We start from the raw sequence: 20,308 nt of genomic DNA, 5'->3' as shown, positions 1-20,308 counted from the left end.
GCCCCAGATAGGCCTCCCTGCTCAACAGAGAGCCTGCTTCTCCCTCTCCCTCTGATGCTCCTTCTGCTTCTGCTCTCATTCGCACTCTCTAGCAAATAAATAAATAAAATCTTATTAAAAACCTGTAATATGTGAAAATATTTCTCTTGTTGAACCCATTGCAATTTCAAGAATTTTCAGTTCTCTTCAATTCTAGATTTTAATTAGAAGGTAGTCAAAATAAACAAGGAAATATTTTTCGCTCAATGAAGTTCACAGACTTCCTTAATTCTAACCAGAGACCCAGATTAAGAATCCTTGGTTTAGGGGAAAGTGCAAATAAATTCTGGAGCCAGAGTTGCACCTGAATGACCTCAGGCATCAAACTGAGCTGTGGTTCGCTCCTTTAGAATAATTTCTAAATCCTGTAGGTTATTTCTATAGTTTTAAAAATCAAATATTAGTTAACAAAATGCCACATGACCAGTAGATTGTTTTTTTGTTCTTTGTTTCACTGCTTTTAATACCATATATTTGGCTCCAAACGTGTAGTCACATTGTTAATTTTCAGCAACTCATTATAGGAGAAAAGTTAAAACAATGTACTGATTCACAAAGAAAATGATTAGTGGAAATATTAATTAACAGTTTAATAAGAGCCATGATTTGGCACTAGAATAACCTATATCTAAATCCCAATTCCACTACTTTACTTCTAAGTTCCTTAACCTCTTCCGCTCAGTTTTCTCATCTGTAAAACACTGCAATGTTGTTTTACAAACCAGAGAGGATCTAGCTTAAACACTTAATAATTGGAGCGATTATTAAAGTTCACATTTTAACAAAACCAAAGGAATCAATTGGGAACTCAAAAGTTTATTTTGGAATTCATGTTAATATAAATAAAATTTCACATTCTCTTGCCCAGCAAAACACATACACACTTAAAACCTGAAGCATTTGCATGGCATAACGTTCCTAATACAAACTGGCACTGTTTAAAATCGTATCTGATTTCTTATCCTGCCGAAAAAAAACCTACAATGAGGATAAAAAATTGGCAAACAGAATGGGCTCAGTAATCTCAAATCTCTTCATGATTTACTTGGGAGTGTTCCAAGTGAATGTTTATTACCAATGTCGGACATACTCTAAGGTAGCTGCGTCTCTTTAAAACCCAATTTAAAGATCTCAAATTTATCAGCTACACAGTCGGTTAGATTAAAAAAAATTAAAAGCATGAAATTTACTTTATGTCGTAATATTATGGAGTAAAATCCATCAATCCCTCCGAGAGAGAAAAAAACAGCCATAGACTGGTCCTGGCTTCTCGATCCATTATACAACCTGTAAATTCCTTCCCTCATTGAAAAGATTCTTTTTATGGGCATAGTTAACAAGTGCCAAGTTGCGAAGTTGCAGCTTTGCTGGTTTGACGTTTTCACAATGCAAGAACAATATGATCTGGAATCTACTCAAAGCATTAGCCAGGCAGTCAGCTGATGCTCACTGCACACAAGAGAAATAAGAGAAATTAAACCTCGTATTTCTCTAAATCAGGTATCCACTACCTTTAAAATTAAAATAGGCCAGCAGCGGGCGTTCCAGTTAAAATAAAAGTATTTCTATTGTTAAATAACATTAAAAAAAAAAAAAAAAAAAGCCGGCTTTCCTCGGACTAGGTTTCTCTCATTCTTGGAATTTTCCTCCTGTAAGGGCTTTTATGCGTCCATAAAGCCAAACCCTCATCCCGAAGCCACTGCCTGAGTAACTTTTACAAAAGGTCAAAGCGGTGCCTTTCAAGGCTTCCAAAGCCTACTGGCGTCTCCTCCGTTCACAGTAATTCGCTTTCCACCCACAGAACGTTCCAGAGACTTACGGACGGGGATCAAACAAAATTTGGTGGGGGTTGATAAAAAGCAGCTTTCAACTTTCTCTTCAACATACTTATACCGAATTTCACCTTCCTCCCTCCGCGGCCCCACATGTTGCTTGCTTCCCTCCCAGAGGGCCCCGCGAGACCTCGCTTCTCCACCCCCCCCCCACCCCCGCCAACGCGCCCACCTGATTACCCTTTTCTCAGTAGACTCCGCCCCGTCCTGCTGCACCCCCCACCCCGGCCTGTTTGCCTCCTCTAGGAGGTCCATATGGGACACTTTCCCCTTCCTCTGATTCTCACCTCATACCAGACAAGTCTGGATTCTCCACCTTCAATTCTCCCCCACTACGGCCCTCACTTCCCACAGCTTCCTAAAGTGTTGCGAGAGCGCAGAGTGGAGCCGCAGGCCTGCACGGCCCAGGTGCTGTGTCAGCCTATCTGCCGGTTCCGCGGCGTGTACGGCCTGGAAAGTCACATGGCGGTGGAACCGGCCGGTGCCTCCACACTCCTGCTCTCCTCACAGCAGGACGACATTACCAAGTCCACTCACCTCCACGAAGAGCAACATGTCTTCCTCCGCTCGGCCCAGTCGTTCTCGCCGCCGCGACTCCAACGGGCTTAAAGGCCCGAGCCCCAAACGCTAGGTTAAGGACACTCGCCTGGCCCCTCCACCCGGCAGTGGACCCGGCTCCTCCCCCGCCGTCAGCCGCTGCGGCCTGACCCGCCCAGTCCCACCTCCCTTGAAAGAGCAACCGCTTCCGGTTCCAGAGAAAAATTGCTTCCGGGAGAAGAGAAACCCCTCGGCGCGCTCAACTTTTACGCTACCTTTTCCAGCGGCAGCATGGGAGGTACTATCGTCAGTCGTGGGGGGAGGGAAGCGATCAGAGGAAAGCACCATTCTGTACCACGGGGGTGTGTACAGATCTTATTGACGCATTTTATCCCTCGTCAAGCGGAGGGCTACCGCTACTGTAACTACGCAGTTTTCCTAGTTCAAAATCTAGATCTGATGAAAAGCCGAGCTTGTGTGGAGAGTATTGGCAGACGCCCAATCCTTCCGAAAAGGTGGTGGCTCGAAGGAAAAAAGTAGGGAAAAAAAAAGGCAGCAGTAATAGTAAATATATTAATAGCAGCTGCTGTGTATGAAATGCTTAGTATGTGCCTGGCATTATTCTAAGTATTTTATGAGAATTAATCTTTTAAAAACCTTATGCAATAGATAGTATCCCCATTTTACAGTTGAAGGAACCCTCTCAGAGAGCGGGTTTCCCTTAGAAACGCCTTTAAAGAACTTTGCCCTATGTTCACTTAGATCAGGTAGCCACATCCACGCTACTTAATACTTAGTATGGAAAGCCTCTTCGCTGATGTTCTGTCACTGTCACTTCAAATGAAGTACAATAAAATTTTTAAATGATCTTTACACTTTTTTTTTTAGATGATCCAAATTCTTTACTATCTTCAGCAATACCTAGTAAGCTTTATTCTTCCCTATCAATCCCACTTCTGTATCTTAGGTCCGACACTTAATCTTTTGAAATAATTATGTCTTGATCTTTTCCACTGATTTTTCCCATGCTATTATTTTTAAAATCTTTCTAAATTAAAGGCTTCATTTTCACCAAACTGTTGTTTTCAAGACCTTACCATTCAAATCCCATGTAATCTCCCTTACTTTACCTCTAATGAACGTACTCACTTTTTCATTTAATACCAAAGTCGTTTCTCCATCGAATTCCTTATTTTTGTATTCCATCCTCTCCCAAATCTGATCCACAGTAAACTAAGCATTACTTCATCTCAATTAAACCAATCTTACCTTTCCCCTGAAAGATAAACTCAACACTCACCTCCAAAGCCATGGCTCAAGGTGTCTTCACTATCTGGAATGCCTTCATTTGTCAATCAACCTTCTCTCTCCATAGGGTTTTCCCAAAGACAATGCTCCCTACAGATTTCTTCTTCATGTCCCTTATTATCACTTGAATATTCTGTCTTAAGTTATTTTCTTTTTCGTTTTTTACTTTCTTCACCGGTATCGTATATTCTTCACATTCTAGGATAATGGTGGCCACATAGTAGTATCTCTCAACAAGTGCTTACCAAATTGAAGGGGAAGGAGGGAGCTTTAAAATTTTGCTTTAAAAAGACTTCATTTCCAGTTGCTGATGAAGTCCATGCTGCATAAAAAATATGAGAGAGGGAGAGAGCACAATAATGCTAAATTAGTTTAGTTGACAAGCATGTAAGCTGCTTTGTGAATGCCTACTGAGATAAGCAATGTAAAAAAAAAATCAAGAGAAATGAAAGTTGTTTAAGGATCTCACAATCTAATATTATCAACGAAGTATAATAAATTAATTGATAAGTTCAAGAAATGCTGGATAATGATGAATATTTTAGTCAAACTTAAACATTTACCAAAATACTTAATTGCAGTCCTTTCAGAAACATTTTTAACTTCCTTGAATGGACTTAAATGTGACTTAAAGGAAAGGAGGGAGTAATTTTTGTGACTGGGTGTTAGGGGAGGCAATCTAACAATAAAAGAAAGTATTCTGGGGCTTAAAAAGTTTCCATATAATTGAGTCTGAAATGATAATAAATATCCAAATTTTAGAAAATTTCTGAGGAGGAACTGAGGAAGAATATGTCAAATGTTTAAAACAAACAAAATCTCTAAAACACAGCCTTTGGTTTTGAGAAGTTCACCAATAATGGACAGAGACAAATAATAGTTACATTCCAAAGAGATAAATACTATAATAGAAAGTTTACAAAGTATTTGGGAACACAGAGAAGGGGGTAACTTAGACAATGGGATATTAGAAGGGGGAATATTTGCTCTCTTTATATTGATTCATTTCTTAAAAGACAACTACTTTATGTTTCCCTGTCTCCCATTCTCTGAAGGACTGAAATATGTAAATTGTTTAACTTTACAAGTTTATAGCAAGGATGCAACATAGGACAAAGTTTACAATAAGAATTCAACATACAAAGTTCTTGTAGAGAAATTACATTATGTATCCATAATTTGCATAAAGTCTAAAATCTATAAAATGATATATAGTTTATGAATATATCCACCTGTAGTAAAACTATATAAACAGAGACTAGACATAAGTACATCAAATTCATGACTGTCAATGTCTCTGTAAAGGGAAAGAGGGGGAGGAAGGAGTCTAGGGAGAGGACCAAAAGGGACTCCAACTTTATCTCTAATGCTTTATTTAAAAATTTCTGAAGCAGGGGTGCCTGGGTGGCCCAGTCGGTTAAATGGCTGCCTTCGGATGGGGTCATGATCCTGGGATCCTGGGATTAAGCCCTACAGGGGGTGTCCCTGCTCATTGGGGAGTCAGCACTTCCCCTCTCCCTCTGACCCTCCCCCCTGCTCATGCTCTCCTGCATGCTCTCTCTCTCAAATTAATACATTAAAAAAAAAACTTTAAAAAACATTTCTGAAGCAAATACGACAAAATGTTAATATTTGTTCATTCTATATGATAGGCACATGACTATTTGTTATATTTATTTCTGTACTGCTTCATATTTTTTAATAAATAAAAAAGCTACACATTTAACAAAACTACCCTGTCCTTTAATTACTCCTTTGTCCTAAATCCTTTCACATCCTCTGCTATCAAAGGAGCTGCCCAGAGTACTCCTCTCAGTTACAAAGCAGCATCCAACGTTCCCTTCACTTTCTCCGGCCAGCTATGGAATTTCAGAAACTTCTTCAGTCACATTCCTTGGAAAAATGAATAACTAGGCAGTGCAGAGAGTTTGACCTTCAGCCAAATAATAGCTTCCAAATTATTACATGTCTAGGACAAGCTGAGGGGCAGCTGAGGATGTTGTAACACAACTAGTCCACTACAGGTTTAAAAATTCTTAAGCAGGGCGCCTGGGTGGCTCAGTGGGTTAAGCCGCTGCCTTCGGCTCAGGTCATGATCTCAGGGTCCTGGGATCGAGCCCCATATCGGGTTCTCTGCTCAGTGGGGAGCCTACTTCCTCCTCTCTCTCTCTGCCTACTTCTGATCTCTGTCTGTTAAATAAATAAATAAAATCTTTAAAATAAATAAATAAATAAATAAAATCTTAAAAAAACAAATTCTTAAGCAAAACCTCAGGAAGAGAGAAGAATCAGGAGTTACATTTGATATACTGGATCTTGAATTCTAACACCTAGATTTTAAGCTTATTTAAGCAAGGCTATATCTTCTATTTCCTTTTCAATATTCAGTTCAATATTCTGGTTGTCTATTCTTTCCTACCCTCCCTCCCCGCTACCATGACAGCATATAGATAGAATGCCTAGTTCTCCGCATATAGTAAGCACTCTAGAAATGTTTGAGTCATTGATGTCATGATGGATTTACTATGACATCACCAGGACTGGAATACCATGGTTAGCAACAAATTAGGGTAAACCACAAGCTGTGGGAGCAGGAAAGACCTAGCTTCCTTGTGGACACCTTTATTAGCATTTGCCTATGTTCGGTGAAAAAAGAAGAAATAAAAGAAAATCACGAACTTTTCAAAATATTTATCAAAATGCAAAGTGGGATAGACAGCGACTCTGAACCAGAAAAAGAAGTTATGGATTCCACCATCATGTCCAGAAAATCCCTTTACAAATCAGGGGTCCCTCAGCTGGAGATCCCATTTGCAGTACAGAATGTCATCTCTAGGATTGAGCAAGCACAGCTTCATCGAGCCAGAGAGGTAGGTCATAAATGAGAAGTTTACAGATTACAACTGTTTTTTAACTTTCAGTGATAAGCTGCATTTTTTGAACTCATTTTATTTTCATGATCTTTGACTATATTTGAGGTAACTTTGATTTCAAATGACAATTTCACCTCTCTGCATAACATGCTCCAATTTTGAGAATTAATTACTACTTTTGAGAAATAAATTGCATGTGCTATTGAGTGATTGGGATAGAAAGAAAAATAAAAATCTGTAGCAAATATTGATATCTAATTTCAGTCAGTAGTTTTCCTTTGTTCTCAACTAAACTTTTGTCAAATAACTGTTAGCAAGAAGAAATATAGTTTGGCTTGAATTCCAGCTCATGGAAGGGGGATTTATTGGAAGGTAGAAACCCAACGACAATGAACAGAAGGTTCATGTAACAATCCAATAAACCTCAAACAACTAAGGTTATATACTACATTCTATTCTCTCAAACAGAATACAAAAAAATTCAGTGGGTTTGAAATAAAATTAATTCAAGTAAGTTTTTTCCTATGTTTAAGGAGCGTTAAATATTTGTACTTTCTCATTCTCTGAATAAACGTACTCCTCCACTCCCCACAACTAACAACAATGACTTGGTGTTTGCTTTTAACACCTTTATTGAGGTATAATTGGCACATAATAAGCTGTATATATTTTTTTATCTTTTTTTTTTTAAAGATTTTATTTTTTTGACAGACAGGTATCACAAGCAGGCAGAAAGGGAGGCAGACAGAGAGGGGAAGCAGGCTCCCCGCCGAGCAGAGAGCCCAAAGCGAGGCTCCACCCCAGGACCCCAAGATCACTACCTGAGCGGAAGGCAGAGGCCCAACCCACCGAGCCACCGAGGCACCCCAGCTGTGTGTGTGTGTGTGTGTATATATATATTTATATATACACACATATATTATATATATATATTTTTAAAGATTTTATTTATTTAGTTGACAGAGATCACAAGTAGGCAGAGAGGCAGGCAGAGAGAGGAAGCGAGCAGAGAGCCCAATGTGGGGCTCGATCCCAGGACCCTGGAATCATGATCTGAGCTGAAGGCAGAGGCTTTACTCCGCTGAGCCATCCAGGCATCCCTGTATATATTTTTAAGTATATAAGTTTTGATATATATAAACACCTGTGAAAACCTCATCACAATCAAAATAATGAACTTACCCATCACCCCATAAAGTTTCCTTATGCTCACTTACAATTCCTCCCACATACCCTTCCCAACCCCGCCCCCACTATCTCTCGGCAACTGCCAATCTGCTTTTTGTCTCTACAGATTATTTTGCATTTTAAAAGAATTTTATAAGTGGAATCATACAGCATCTACTTACTCTCAAATAAAATCTTTTTTGTTTCTCTTAATTGATGTTTGATATTTTTATTAACATATAATGTATTATTTATAATTATATGTAATAATATTATTATTATTAAAATTATTATATATATAATTATAATCATCAGGCTTACACAATTCACAGCACTCACCATAGCACATACCCTCCCCAATGTCCATAACCCAACCACCCTATCCCTAACTCTCCACCAGCCAGCAACCCTCAGTTGTTTCCTGAGATTAAGAGTCTCTCATGGTTTGTCTCCTGCCTGATCCCATCTTGTTTCATTATTTTCCCTCCCTACCTCCCAGGACCCCCAGTCCTGTGTCTCAAATTCCTCATATCAGAAAGATCATATGATAATTCTCTTTCTCTGATTGACTTATTTTGCTTAGCATAATATCCTCTAGTTCCATCCACATCATTGCAAATGGCACGATTTTATTTCTTTTGATAGCAGCATAGTATTCCATTGTATATATATACCACATCTTCTTTATCCATTCATCTGTTGATGGACATCTAGGTTCTTTCCATAGTTTGGCTGTTGTGGACATTGCTACTATAAACATTTGGGTGCATGTGCCCCCCTCAGATCACTACTCAAATAAATAAAATCTTAAAAAGATTATCTCACTCTCTCTCCCTCTGCCCCCTCCCTCTCTAAAAAAATGAAATTGCTATGAATATCTGTACATTTATTCATGACTTATAGACATATGCTTTCATTTCTTTGGGATAAATACTTAGGTTGGAATGGCTGGGTCACATGGTATATAAATGTTCAATTTAAAACAAGACTACCAAACCTTTAAAAAGTGGTTATATATCTCTTCGCCATCTGGATGTCTTCTTTGGAAAAATGTCTACTCTTGTCTTCTGCCCATTTTTATTTATTTTTTTATTTTATTTGTCATAGAGAGAGAAGCAAGAGCAAGCACAGGCAGACAGAATGGCAGGCAGAGGCAGAGGGAGAAGCCAAGCAGGGAGCCTGATATGGGACTCGATCCCAGGACGCTGGGATCACAACCCGAGCCGAAGGCAGCGGCTTAACCAACTGAGCCACCCAGGCGTCCCAATCTTCTGCCCATTTTTAAACTGGATTATTTGTTTTTTGGTTGTGAGTTTTATAAGTTCTTTATATATTTTGGATACTAAACTTTATCAGATATGTCATTTGCAAATATCTTCTCCCATTCTATAGGTTGCATTTTAGTTGTTTTTTTTATTGTTTACTTTGCTGTACAGAAGCTTTTGATTTTGATAAAGTCCCAATATCTTACTTTTGTTTTTGTTACCCTTAGTTTAGAAGACCAATGTCAAAGTACTAGCTGTGTTCTCCTCTGGGATTTTAATGGATTTCTGCTTCACATTTAGGTCTTTCATCCATTTTGAATTTAGTTTTGTATATAGTATACGAAAGGGTCTGGTTTCATTCCTTTGCATATTGCTGTCCAGTTTTCCCAACACCATTTGTTGAAGAGACTATCTTTTTTCCATTGGATATTCTTCCCTTTTTTGTCAAAATTAGTTGACCATATAGTTGTGGGTTCATTTTGGGGTTTTCTATTCTGTTCCATTGAACAATGTGTCTATTTTGTGCCAATACCATCATCAGGGAAATACAAATGAAAACTACAATGACATATCGCCTCACATCAGTCAGAATAGCTAAAATTAAGAACACAGGAAACAGATTTTGGTGAGGATGCCAAGAAAGAGGAACCCTCTTACACTGTTGGTGGGAATGCAAACTGGTACACCAACTCTGGAAAATAGTATGGAAATTCCTCAAAAAGTTAAAAATTGAACTATCCTATGTGCTACTAGGTATTTATCCAAAGGATACAAAAGCACGGATTTGAAGGGATACATGCACCCCTATATTTATAGCAGCATCATCAACAATAACCAAATTAGAAAAGGCCCAAATGTCTATCAACTAATGAATAGATGAAGAAGATATGGTATAATCAGGGAGATTCAAATCAAAACCACATTGAGATACCACCTCACACTAGTTAGAATGGCCAAATTAACAAGACAGTAAACAAGTGTTGGAGAGATGTGGAGAAAGGGGAACCCTCTTACACTGTTGGTGGGAATGCAAGTTGGTGCAGCCACTTTGGAAAACACTGTGGAGATTCCTTAAGAAATTAAAAATAGAGGGTGCCTGGGTGGCTCAGTGGGTTAAGCCTGTGCCTTCAGCTCAGGTCATGATCTCAGGGTCCTGGGATCGAGTCTCGCATTGGGCTCTCTGCTCCGCAGGGAGCCTGCTTCCTCCTCTCTCTCTCTCCCTGCCTGCCTCTCTGCCTATTTGTGATCTCTCTCTCTCTCAAAAAAAATTAAAATTAAAATAAAAAAAAGAAATTAAAAATAGAGCGTCCCTATGACCCTGAAATTGCACTACTGGGTATTTACCCCAAAGATACAGATGTAGTGAAAAGAAAAGAAAAGAACATTGGGGTACAGGTGTACCCCAATGGCCACAGTCGCCAAACTGTGGAAAGAGCCAGGATGCCCTTCAACAGACAAATGGATAAAGATATGGTCCATATATACAATGGAATATTATGCCTCCATCAGAAAGGATGAATACCCAACTTTTGAATCAATATGGACGGGACTGGAGGAGATTATGCTGAGTGAAATAAGTCAAGCAGAGAAAGTCACATATCATATGGTTTCACTTACTTGTGGAGCATAAGGGACAACATGGAGGATATTAGGAAAAGGAAAGAAAAAGTGAATTGGGGAAATTGGAGGGGGAGACGAACCATGAGAGACTGGACTCTGAGAAACGAACTGTGGGTTTTGGAGGGGAGGAGAATGGGGGTTAGGTGAGCCTGGTGGTGGGTATTAAGGAGGGCACGTATTGCATGGTGCACTGGGTGTGGTGCATAAACAATGAATCCTGGAGCACTGAAAAAATGAAATAATAAAAAAAAGATGTAGTATACATATACAATGGAATTTTACTCAGCCATAGAAAAGAATGAAATCTTGCATTTGCAACAATGTGGATGGAGCTAGAGAATAGTATGCTAAGGGATATGTCAGTCAGAGAGAGACAAATACCATTTGATTTCACTCCTATATGGAAGTTAAAGAAAGAAAACAAATGAACATGGTTGGAGTTGGGGGGGGGGGAGAGTAAACCAAGTAAACCAAGTAACTGACTCTTAACTATAGAGCACAAACTGATGGTTATCAGAGGGGAGGTGGGTGGGAGGATGGGTTAAACAGAGGAAGGGATTAAGGAGGGCAATTGTTATGAGGAGTACCAGGTGTTTGTGGAAGTGTGGAATGACAATATGGTACACCTGAAAACAATATTACATTGTATGTTAACTAACTGGAGTTTAAATTAAAACTTTTAAAAAAGTGGTTATATTATTTTATATTCCCACAAGCAGTGTATGAGATTTGCAATTGCTCATCTTTATCAAAACTTGATGTTGTTGGTCTTTTTAATTTTAACCATTCCAAAAGGTATACAATAGTATCTCATTGTGGTTTTAATTTGCAGTTTTATGACTAATGGTTTTGAGCAACTTTCAACAAGTTTATTTATACTCAATATATCTTCTTTGGTAATTCAAATATTTTGACCATATTTTAAAAGCTTATTAGTCTATGTTTTTATTATTGAGTTTTGAGTATTTTTATTATTTTGACAGCAACTTTTATCAGATAAGCAATTTGCAAATATTTTCTTTTATTCTGTGGCTTGTCTTTTTCTTCTCCTGTGTCTTTCAAAGAACAAAATTCCTTAGTCCAATTTCTTTCTTTCAAAGCAAACTTTGACTAACTCAAGATCATACATTTTCTCCTTCTAGGAACTTTATACTTACAGATTTTACACTTAGGTCTATGGTTCATTTTGTCTTAATCTTTGTATATGATATCAGATATTGATTGAGATGTTGATTTTTTGACAATTATTCTAGACCCACTTGTCGAAAAGACTATCCCTTCTCCATTGCATTGTATTGCATGTTTATTGAAAATTAATTGACCATATATGTATGAATTTATGGGCTCTCTAGTCTGTTCTCTTGGTCTGTTTATCTGTGTTTATGCTAATACTACAATGTCTTCATTACTGAGATTTTTGTTTGTTTGTTTTTGATTACAGAGGTTTTATGATAAATAATAAATAAATAATATGATAATTCTTGAAATCATATACTTTTAGTTCTCCAACTTTGTTCTTTTTCATGTATGCCCAACTTCTTCTCTCACATCTTCCTTTTACCCCCACTTCCTCCTCTTGGGCTTCTTTCTCTGAAGTGACACATTCAAACACTCATAACCTAAAAACTGTCTTTATCCACACTGCTTTCTCCCTTTGCATCTCCATTTAAAATTTAGAATCAGTCTGTCAAATTCTACTGGGGGGAAAAGCTTGCTGGTATAGATCAATTTGGGAAGAATTGAGAACTTAACAATATTGGGACTTCTGACCTGTGAAAACAACATATCTCTGTTTTTATTTATGTCTAATTTTTCTCAGAAGTGCTAGACCTTGCATATCTTTTGTTAGATTTGTCCCTAAGTATTTCATTTTTTTTTACTATTGTGAATAGTATTGCTTTCTAATTTCCATTCTCATTTGTTCACAACTAATATATAGAAAATACAATAAATTTTTGTGTGTTCATTTTGTATAATAAAACCCAGTTATTAGTCCTCATAGATTTTCTTCATACTTTCCTTGGGATTTTCTACATAGACAATCCTGTTAAATGCTAATAGAGGCAGTTTGAGTCCCCTTTTTATATCTGTGTGCATTTCAACTTTGTTTTCAGGGAGAGGGAGGAAAATAAACTCCCTTTTTTAATTACTGAGTAGGCAACTTTGCCCCACTTGCTGATATTTTAATCAGAAGTAGATACTGAGTTTTATCAGAAGGTTTACTGCATCCATTGGGATAATCATGGTGTTTGTTGTTGTTTTTGTCTTTTTGAATCTGTTAAAATAGTGGGTTACATTGATTTATGACTGATAAAACAACCTTTCATTTTTTTTGGATAAATTCTATTTACTCAGAAGTTAGCATTCTTTTTATTACCTTGTATTCAGTTTGCTAAAATTGTGTCAATTTTGTGTCTATGTTTATAAAACATATTGGTCTGTAGTTTTAATACCTTGGTTTTGGCATCAGACTAATGTTAGCTTTATAGGCTCAGATAGAGTATTCTTTTAAATTTTCTCTAAGTCTCAATTCTCTAAGAATTGACATTTCCTTTTATGTTTGGTAGAAACCACTAAGTGCTTGGGTGGGGTAGGTAGAAATAATCAATGGAAGCATCTAGACTTGTGGTTTAACTCATGGTTAAGTTTTAAACTACAAATTCAATTTATAATATTGTACAGCTATTCAGTTTATCTGTCTTCTTTTTTATTTTATTTTATTATTTGAGAAATAGACATAGAGAGCACAAGCAGAGGGAGGGGCAAAGGAAGAGGGAAAAGCAGGCTGCCCACTGAACAGGGAGCCTGATGCAGGGCTTGATCCCAGGACCCTAATATAGAGACCTGAGCTGAATGAAGTCAGACACTTGACTGACTGAGCCACCCAGGTACCCTTCAGGTTATCTGTCTTCTTAAGTGAACTTTAACATTTTGTGTCTTGTAATTTGCCAATTTTATATCATTTTATTGGCCCAAAGTTCACAATAACCCCTTACTACCTCGTTATTATCTGTAGAATCTATAATAATATCACTTTTCACTTCTGATATTAGCAATTTGTCTTTTCTCTCTCTTCCCTTATCAAACTGGCTAGAGGTTTATCAATTTCTATTGTTATTTTCAAAGAACCAAGTTTTTCTTAAAAAAAAGATTTTACTTTCTTGGGGGTGCCTGAGGGGCTTGGTTGGTTACACCTCTGCCTTTGGCTCAGGTTATGATATCAGGGTCTTGGAATTGAACTCCGTACCGGACTCCCTGCGCAGTGGGGAGCCTGCTTCCCCCTCTGCCCCTGCCCCTAAATTATACTCGCTCTCTCTTTCTCTCAAATAAATAAATAAGATCTTTATTAAAATTTTGTTTTACTTTTTATTTATTTATTTTTTAAGATTTTATTTATTTATTTGACAGACAGAGATCACAAGCAGGCAGAGAGGCAGACAGAGAGAGAGAGGAGGAAGCAGGCTCCCCGCCAAGCAGAGAGCCCGATGAGGGGCTCTATCCCAGGACCCTGGGATCCTGACCTGAGCCGAAGGCAGAGGCTTTAACCCACTGAGCCACCCAGGCGCCCCTTGTTTTACTTTTTAAAAGATTTTATTTATTTATTTTAGAGAGAGTGAGCAGGAGGAGGGGCAAAGGGAGAGGGTGAGAGAATCCTCAAGCAGACTCCCCGCTGAGCGCAGAGCCTCGAGATTATGACTTGAACCAAAATCAAGAGTCCTCAACTGACTGAGCCACCCAGGTGTCCCTAAAGATTTTATTTTTAAGTAATCTCTACACCCAAGGTGGGGCTCGACCTCACAGCCCCAAAATCAAGAGTCACATGCTCCTAAGTGTGGGGTGGAGAGGTGGCTCCACTGGTGAAGCACACTTAGTAGAATTTAGAGGCTCGATGTCTTAAGCTTTATCAGGGCCTTCCTACACATCCTCGTTCCAATTTTCAGAGTTCTGTTCCTTCCCAATCAATACCCTCACTTTAACAGTAGATACTTTGCAAGGCTGGGAATTCAACTTGTATTGTAATTCAACCAGTCAGAGAACGAGATTCTTGGTTTAATTTCCAGCAATCTCAGGACTGCAGTATAGGAGATAAGGGTCTCCTTCGGAACACACACAGGAGCTCACAGGTCATTCCCATGGTGCTTGAGCTAGAAATTCAAATCCCTGAGCTCATCCTCCCCCTGCGCCCCACACTTTATCCAATGACATTAGGAGCAACCAACCAGTCTCATTATATTTATTAGTTTGCCATAAATGTTTGGCATTTATACAGTCATCCGGATTCTTGCTTCTTGTAAGCAGTTGATTAGGAGTATCGTCTTAATTGACAGACCATGCCAAGGGCTATCACTGCTCTCTTTAATACTGGAAATGGAGTCATTCATATCTTTGAATCTAATCAAATTAGAAAGCCAATTCTAGAAATCCTAAACCCAATTCAGAAAACTTATCCTTAAGATTCTGTTCCTCCGGAAATACTCTTTCTACACCAGAATCTGTGTTGTTTATCTCTATGTGACAGGAATCAGCCTGCATACATAATGACTTCCTATATTCCTCTGAATATACAGCTGCTTTTGGATGTTCTAATATTTAAATGTCTGGCTCCTGGGGTGCCTGGGTGGCTCAGTTGGTTAAGCGTCTGCCTTCAGCTCAGGTCATGATCCTGGGTTTCTGGGATCAAGCCCCGCATTAAGCTCCTTGCTCAGTAGGGAATCTACTCTCCATCTGTTATTCTCTCCCTCCTTCTCTTTCTCTCTCTGTCAAATAGATAAATAAAATAATAAATGTATGTATGTATGTATGTATGTCTTGGTTCCTAAAGGGGAGAAAAAGGAAAACTGAAGGGGAAAGAACAGAGCTATCTCTTTTAATTCCCTGAAAGCTGCTTCACCCAGAGCACACTGCAATAATGGTAGCCTGCCTTTGTATCTGCACTTCTGTGATCTGAAACAGTAGTTCACAATCAGGAGACAGATCCCTTACTTGGAAGACAAGATTCTTATTGCCCACCCTGGCTCTTATAAACTGTTCTAGGAATGTTTCCCATCACTGGGGTGGAGAGTGGAGAATGGACACCTTCTACTATTGTGAAGGCTAATATTACATTTTACTGGCCAAACCATCCCTTAAAAGTTGTAAGCCATTAGGACACCTGGGTGGCTCTGTGGGTTAAGCCTCTGCCTTCAGCTCAGGTCATGATCCCAGGGTCCTGGGATAGAGCCCCACATCAGGCTCCTTGCTCAGCAGGGAGCCTGCTTCCCCTCCCCCAACCCCCACCTGCCTCTCTGCCTACTTGTGATCTCTCCTCTCTCTCTGTCAAATAAATAAATAAAATCTTAAAAAAAAAAAAAAGTTGTAAGCCATTGAGTAAATCCCAGAATCTCAAATCAGTTAAATCAGATAGAATGCCATATTATGGTTGGTGTTTTTGGTTGGAGAGATGGATTCCTTGCCCTTCTTACTCAGCCATCTCCCCTATGACCTGATTTTTTTTTTTTTAAAGATTTTATTTATTTATTTGACAGAGAGACACAGCGAGAGAGGGAACACAAGCAGGGGGAGTGGGAGGAGAAAGAGGGTTCCCGCAGAGCAGGGAGCCCAATGTGGGACTTGATCCCAAGACCCTGGGATCATGACCTGAACCGAAGGCAGACTCTTAATGACTGAGCCACCCAGGCGCCCCTTACCTGATATTTTTTATTGGACGTCAGATATTGTGAACTTTGCCTTGTTAAATACTGGTATTTTCCTAATCCTATAAGTATGTTCAAACTTTTACAACATGGTTATTTAGTAGTAGTGTGATCCTTTTGAGTTTTACTTTTGTTATTGTTAGGTGAGACTATAGGAGCATTTGCTCTCTGGCTAATTTTGCCCCCACTGTGAGGCAAAACCCTTTCTGAGTACTTTATCAGATGTCACATGAACAAAGCTTTTTACTCCACCTGGGAACAGAAAATATTTCTCCTCCCTGTCTGAGCTCTGGGGTTTATTTCTATTAATCATTTTAGGTGGCCTTCTTTTCATTGTATTAGATAAGAGGATGAATCATGTCCCTATAACTTCATCTTGGATGGAAGCATAGACTGAATTCTTAAAAGTTTGGGGCACCTGGATGGCTCAGTCGTTAAGTGTCTCCCTTCAGGCTCAGGTCATGATCCTCGGGTCCTGGGATCCAACCCTGCATTGGGCTCCCTGCTCAGCGGCAAGCCTGCTTTCCTTCTCCCACTCCCCCTGCAGAGGGAAAAACAGTAACTTCACGGTGAACAAACCATTTTAACCAAGTGATCAATGTTAACATTGAGTCATAACACAAATACCTATAATAGGATATACTGAGGACACAGATCATTTATGGGGTATTTTTGTCGCCTAAATGCATAACTTCAATCCAATCATGAAAAATATTAGAGAAACCAAAATTAAGAGACACTCAAAAATAAAATTCTTTGAAAATATCTAGATCATGAAAACAATGACTAAGGAAATGATATAGACTGCTCTTGCCGTCTCTCTCTCTCTGTCTGTCAAATAAATAAATAAAAATTCAAAAAAATTTTAAAAATAAAAACTTAAAAAAATTACAATAAACACAACTGAAGACTTAACAATTGGAAAAGCCCCATGAATCATCACAAAATGTACGAACCCAGAAATTATATATATAATCTGCACTACAGATACCTCCCTATTTTCCCCAAAGACAATTATTACCCTCATCTTTAACAGTGTAGATTGGTTTTGCCTGAAAAATGGAATCATGCAGTATATATTCTTTAATATATACTTTTTTTTGCTTAATACTATGTTCATGAGATTCTTTGTATAAAGCTATAGTTCATTAATTTTCATTACTATCATCCCATTATATGATTTTATCCATTCTCTGTTGTCTACTAGAAGTAATATCACTATAAACATTTTTGTGAATATGTTTTGAGTGCATATGTATGCATTTCATCTATGAAAGGAATTGCTGGTCAATCAGGTATGCCTAGATTCAATTGTAGTAAGTAATTCAAAATACTTTTTTTTCTTTAAACTTTTTATTACATACCAATTTTAGACTTAAGGAAAAGGCACAAAATACAAGTTTCCATATATTTTTAACTCCGCTTCCCTTAATGTTAACATTTTACATAACCATAGTACACTGCCAGAACCAGGAAATTGAAATTGATACAATAATTGAAGATCTCATTTGATTTTACCAGTTTTGCCACTAATGTGTTTTTCTGTCCCAGGATCCTACCCAAGGTCTCATATAGTACCTACTTGTTTCTTAGTCTTGTGCAGTCTATATCATTTCCTTAGTCATTGTTTTCATGATCTAGATATTTTCAAAGAATTTTATTTTTGAGTGTCTCTTAATTTTGGTTTCTCTAATATTTTTCATGATTGGATTGAAGTTATGCATTTAGGCGACAAAAATACCCCATAAATGATCTGTGTCCTCAGTATATCCTATTATAGGTATTTGTGTTATGACTCAATGTTAACATTGATCACTTGGTTAAAATGGTTTGTTCACCGTGAAGTTACTGTTTTTCCCTCTGCAGTTAATGAATATCTTGGGGAAGATACTTTGAGACTATGCATGTTCTGTCTTCTCCAACTTCTATCCACTAATTTTGGAATTAATTGGAACTCTATTGCAAGGAAAAGCTACCTCTTCCCTTTATTTATTAACTTATACTGATAGAGACTCATAGATATTTATTCTACCCTGTGGAGGAAGAGGATGATGATGATGATGATGATGATGATGATGATTATCATTGGCTTCAATTGTTCCAGATTTGGCCATTAGGAGTTCCTTCAGGTTGACGCCTGTGTTCTTTCAACAAATGGCTGTCTATCTATCTATCTATCTATCTATCTATCCATCTATCCCATAAGATGTTCCAGGATCAACTTATACATTCCCTTCCCAACACTGAAATCAATGACTTTTCAAAAAGCCATGGTTCCTTTTATTAGAGATTGATGTTTGGAAGCCAAGATCTGGGGCTACATGTGTTCTTTACTACTGGAGTGTCATTTCTTCTCAGCCCTCTTACCAAAGAGAGCTAAGAAGTATATTCACATGTATCAGACCACATATATATACACATCTATATTTATTTATCTATCTGTATATACATTTAAAACATGACTTAATAATGATAGTTCAGATTCCAATCCTATACCATAGGGTTCATTTTAGTCTTTTCCTGTTCCTTATTTGTAACTTCTGTCACAAAAGTGAAAAATTCAGTTCTTTTTATCTACAATATATTTATTCATTCATTTCTGTGTACACATAAAGTAGTTTCAGAGTTAACTCATTCCCCTGCAAGAAACAAACTTAGTGATTAAGTACAGCATTTATGTACCATTCTTTTGTATTTAACCTTATATTATTCAGTCAGGATATTGTTTTCCAAAGTTACTAGCTAGTTCTTTTCTCTCTAATGTGTTATGTTCTTTATTCCTATACATTTAACTTCAGTTGTTAATGTTTGCATCCATATCTTCTCACTATATGTATCGGTTGGTTTTAACAGTTTATTTATTGAGTATGTGAAGGGTACGTAAAACATTACTATAGTGATAAGTCAGGTTATATAAAAACATATACTGAAGGAGAGATTGTTAGGAAGATAGCAGAGTAGGAGGACCCTAAGCTCACCTTGTCTCTTGAATACAACTAGGTAACAATCATATCAGAACCCAGAAAATGGGGGCACCCGGGTGGCTAAGTGGGTTAAAGCCTCTGCCTTCGGCTCTAGTCATGATCCCAGGGTCCTGGGATCGAGCCCTGCATCAGGCTCTCTGCTCTGCTGGGAGCCTGCTTCCTCCTCTCTCTCTGCCTGCTTGTGATCTCTGTCTGTCAAATAAATAAATTTTTTTAAAAACCCAAAACTTAAAAAAAAAAAAAAAAAAGAACCCAGAAAATGACCTGAAGATTGGCAGAATAAACTCCACAACTAAATGTAGGGAGGAGGCCACACTGAAGAGCGTAGGAAGGGTAGAGACACAGTGGGAAGCCTAACAGATTAACAGGACTCTCCCCTGAAGGAAGGGACCCGTGGGCATGGAGAAGGGAGAGAAAGAGACTATTACAGCAGGGAGCCTGCATGGGGAAGATGGTTCCCCATAACATAACATTTGGGCTTGAAAACCTGAGGGGCCAAATTTTATGAGTTCTTCTGACCAGTGGGACTTGAAGCCTGGAAATTTAATGTTTTATTTTATTCTATTATTTTATTTTATTTTTATCATGCTCCAGGGGCATAGCCAAAGCCTAGAATTTAAAAGATCAGTGGGCTCACTCTGGGAGAGCCAGGAGGGCTAGAAGCAACTGAGCTTCCACCCTTAAAGTGACAGAACAACAAATAGGCATGGCAATATAGCACAGAAGTAGCAGTCTGAAAGATGCCTGGGGTATAAGGGAGAGGTTTGTTTACTAAGAGCATGTGCTGGAAGGACAGGGTGCGTTGGGAGTCTTCTCCAGGAACAAAGGAGCTGGCAGGCACTATTTCCCTCCCCACCCCCACACAGCTCCCATAAACACATGGCCTCTTGTGGTAACCAGCACTGCCCTGACATTCACTACCTAACTTGCTTACACCAAGCCCCAACCACCCCGCCCCATCTAGGCTTTGGGGACCTGTCCTCTCCAGCT

The 20,308-nt window shown here is 38.4% G+C and overlaps 2 protein-coding genes across 11 annotated transcripts in view; one reads left to right on the top strand and one right to left on the bottom strand.

Annotated features, from left to right (window-relative positions):
* LARP4 (La ribonucleoprotein 4) overlaps positions 1-20,308 on the bottom strand; it is a 206,902-nt gene that overhangs the window by 72,142 nt on the left and 114,452 nt on the right. For 3 of the 8 annotated variants that reach the window (XM_082741258.1, XM_082741257.1, XM_082741259.1), the window contains exon 1: positions 2,409-2,586. In XM_082741258.1, coding sequence (XP_082597384.1) covers positions 2,409-2,426 — 18 coding nt within the window. In that variant the 5' untranslated portion in view covers positions 2,427-2,586. Of the gene's footprint in view, positions 1-2,158; positions 2,310-2,408; positions 2,692-3,708; positions 4,039-6,015; positions 6,119-20,308 lie in introns of those variants that run through there. The other 5 variants (XM_082741256.1, XM_082741255.1, XM_082741253.1 and 2 more) reach the window with 5 other exon arrangements.
* The window catches only part of FAM186A (family with sequence similarity 186 member A), a 77,540-nt gene continuing 63,478 nt past the window's right edge, over positions 6,247-20,308 (top strand). For 2 of the 3 annotated variants that reach the window (XM_082741243.1, XM_082741242.1), the window contains exon 1: positions 6,247-6,586. In XM_082741243.1, coding sequence (XP_082597369.1) covers positions 6,416-6,586 — 171 coding nt within the window. In that variant the 5' untranslated portion in view covers positions 6,247-6,415. The remainder of the gene's footprint in view (positions 6,587-20,308) is intronic. The other variant, XM_082741244.1, reaches the window with a different exon arrangement.

Source organism: Mustela nivalis, assembly GCF_964662115.1.
Source record: "Mustela nivalis genome assembly, chromosome: 7".
NCBI lineage: Eukaryota > Metazoa > Chordata > Mammalia > Carnivora > Mustelidae > Mustela > Mustela nivalis.
The sequence above is the reverse complement of the archived record's forward strand: the minus strand, read 5'-3'. Positions and strand labels throughout refer to the sequence as shown.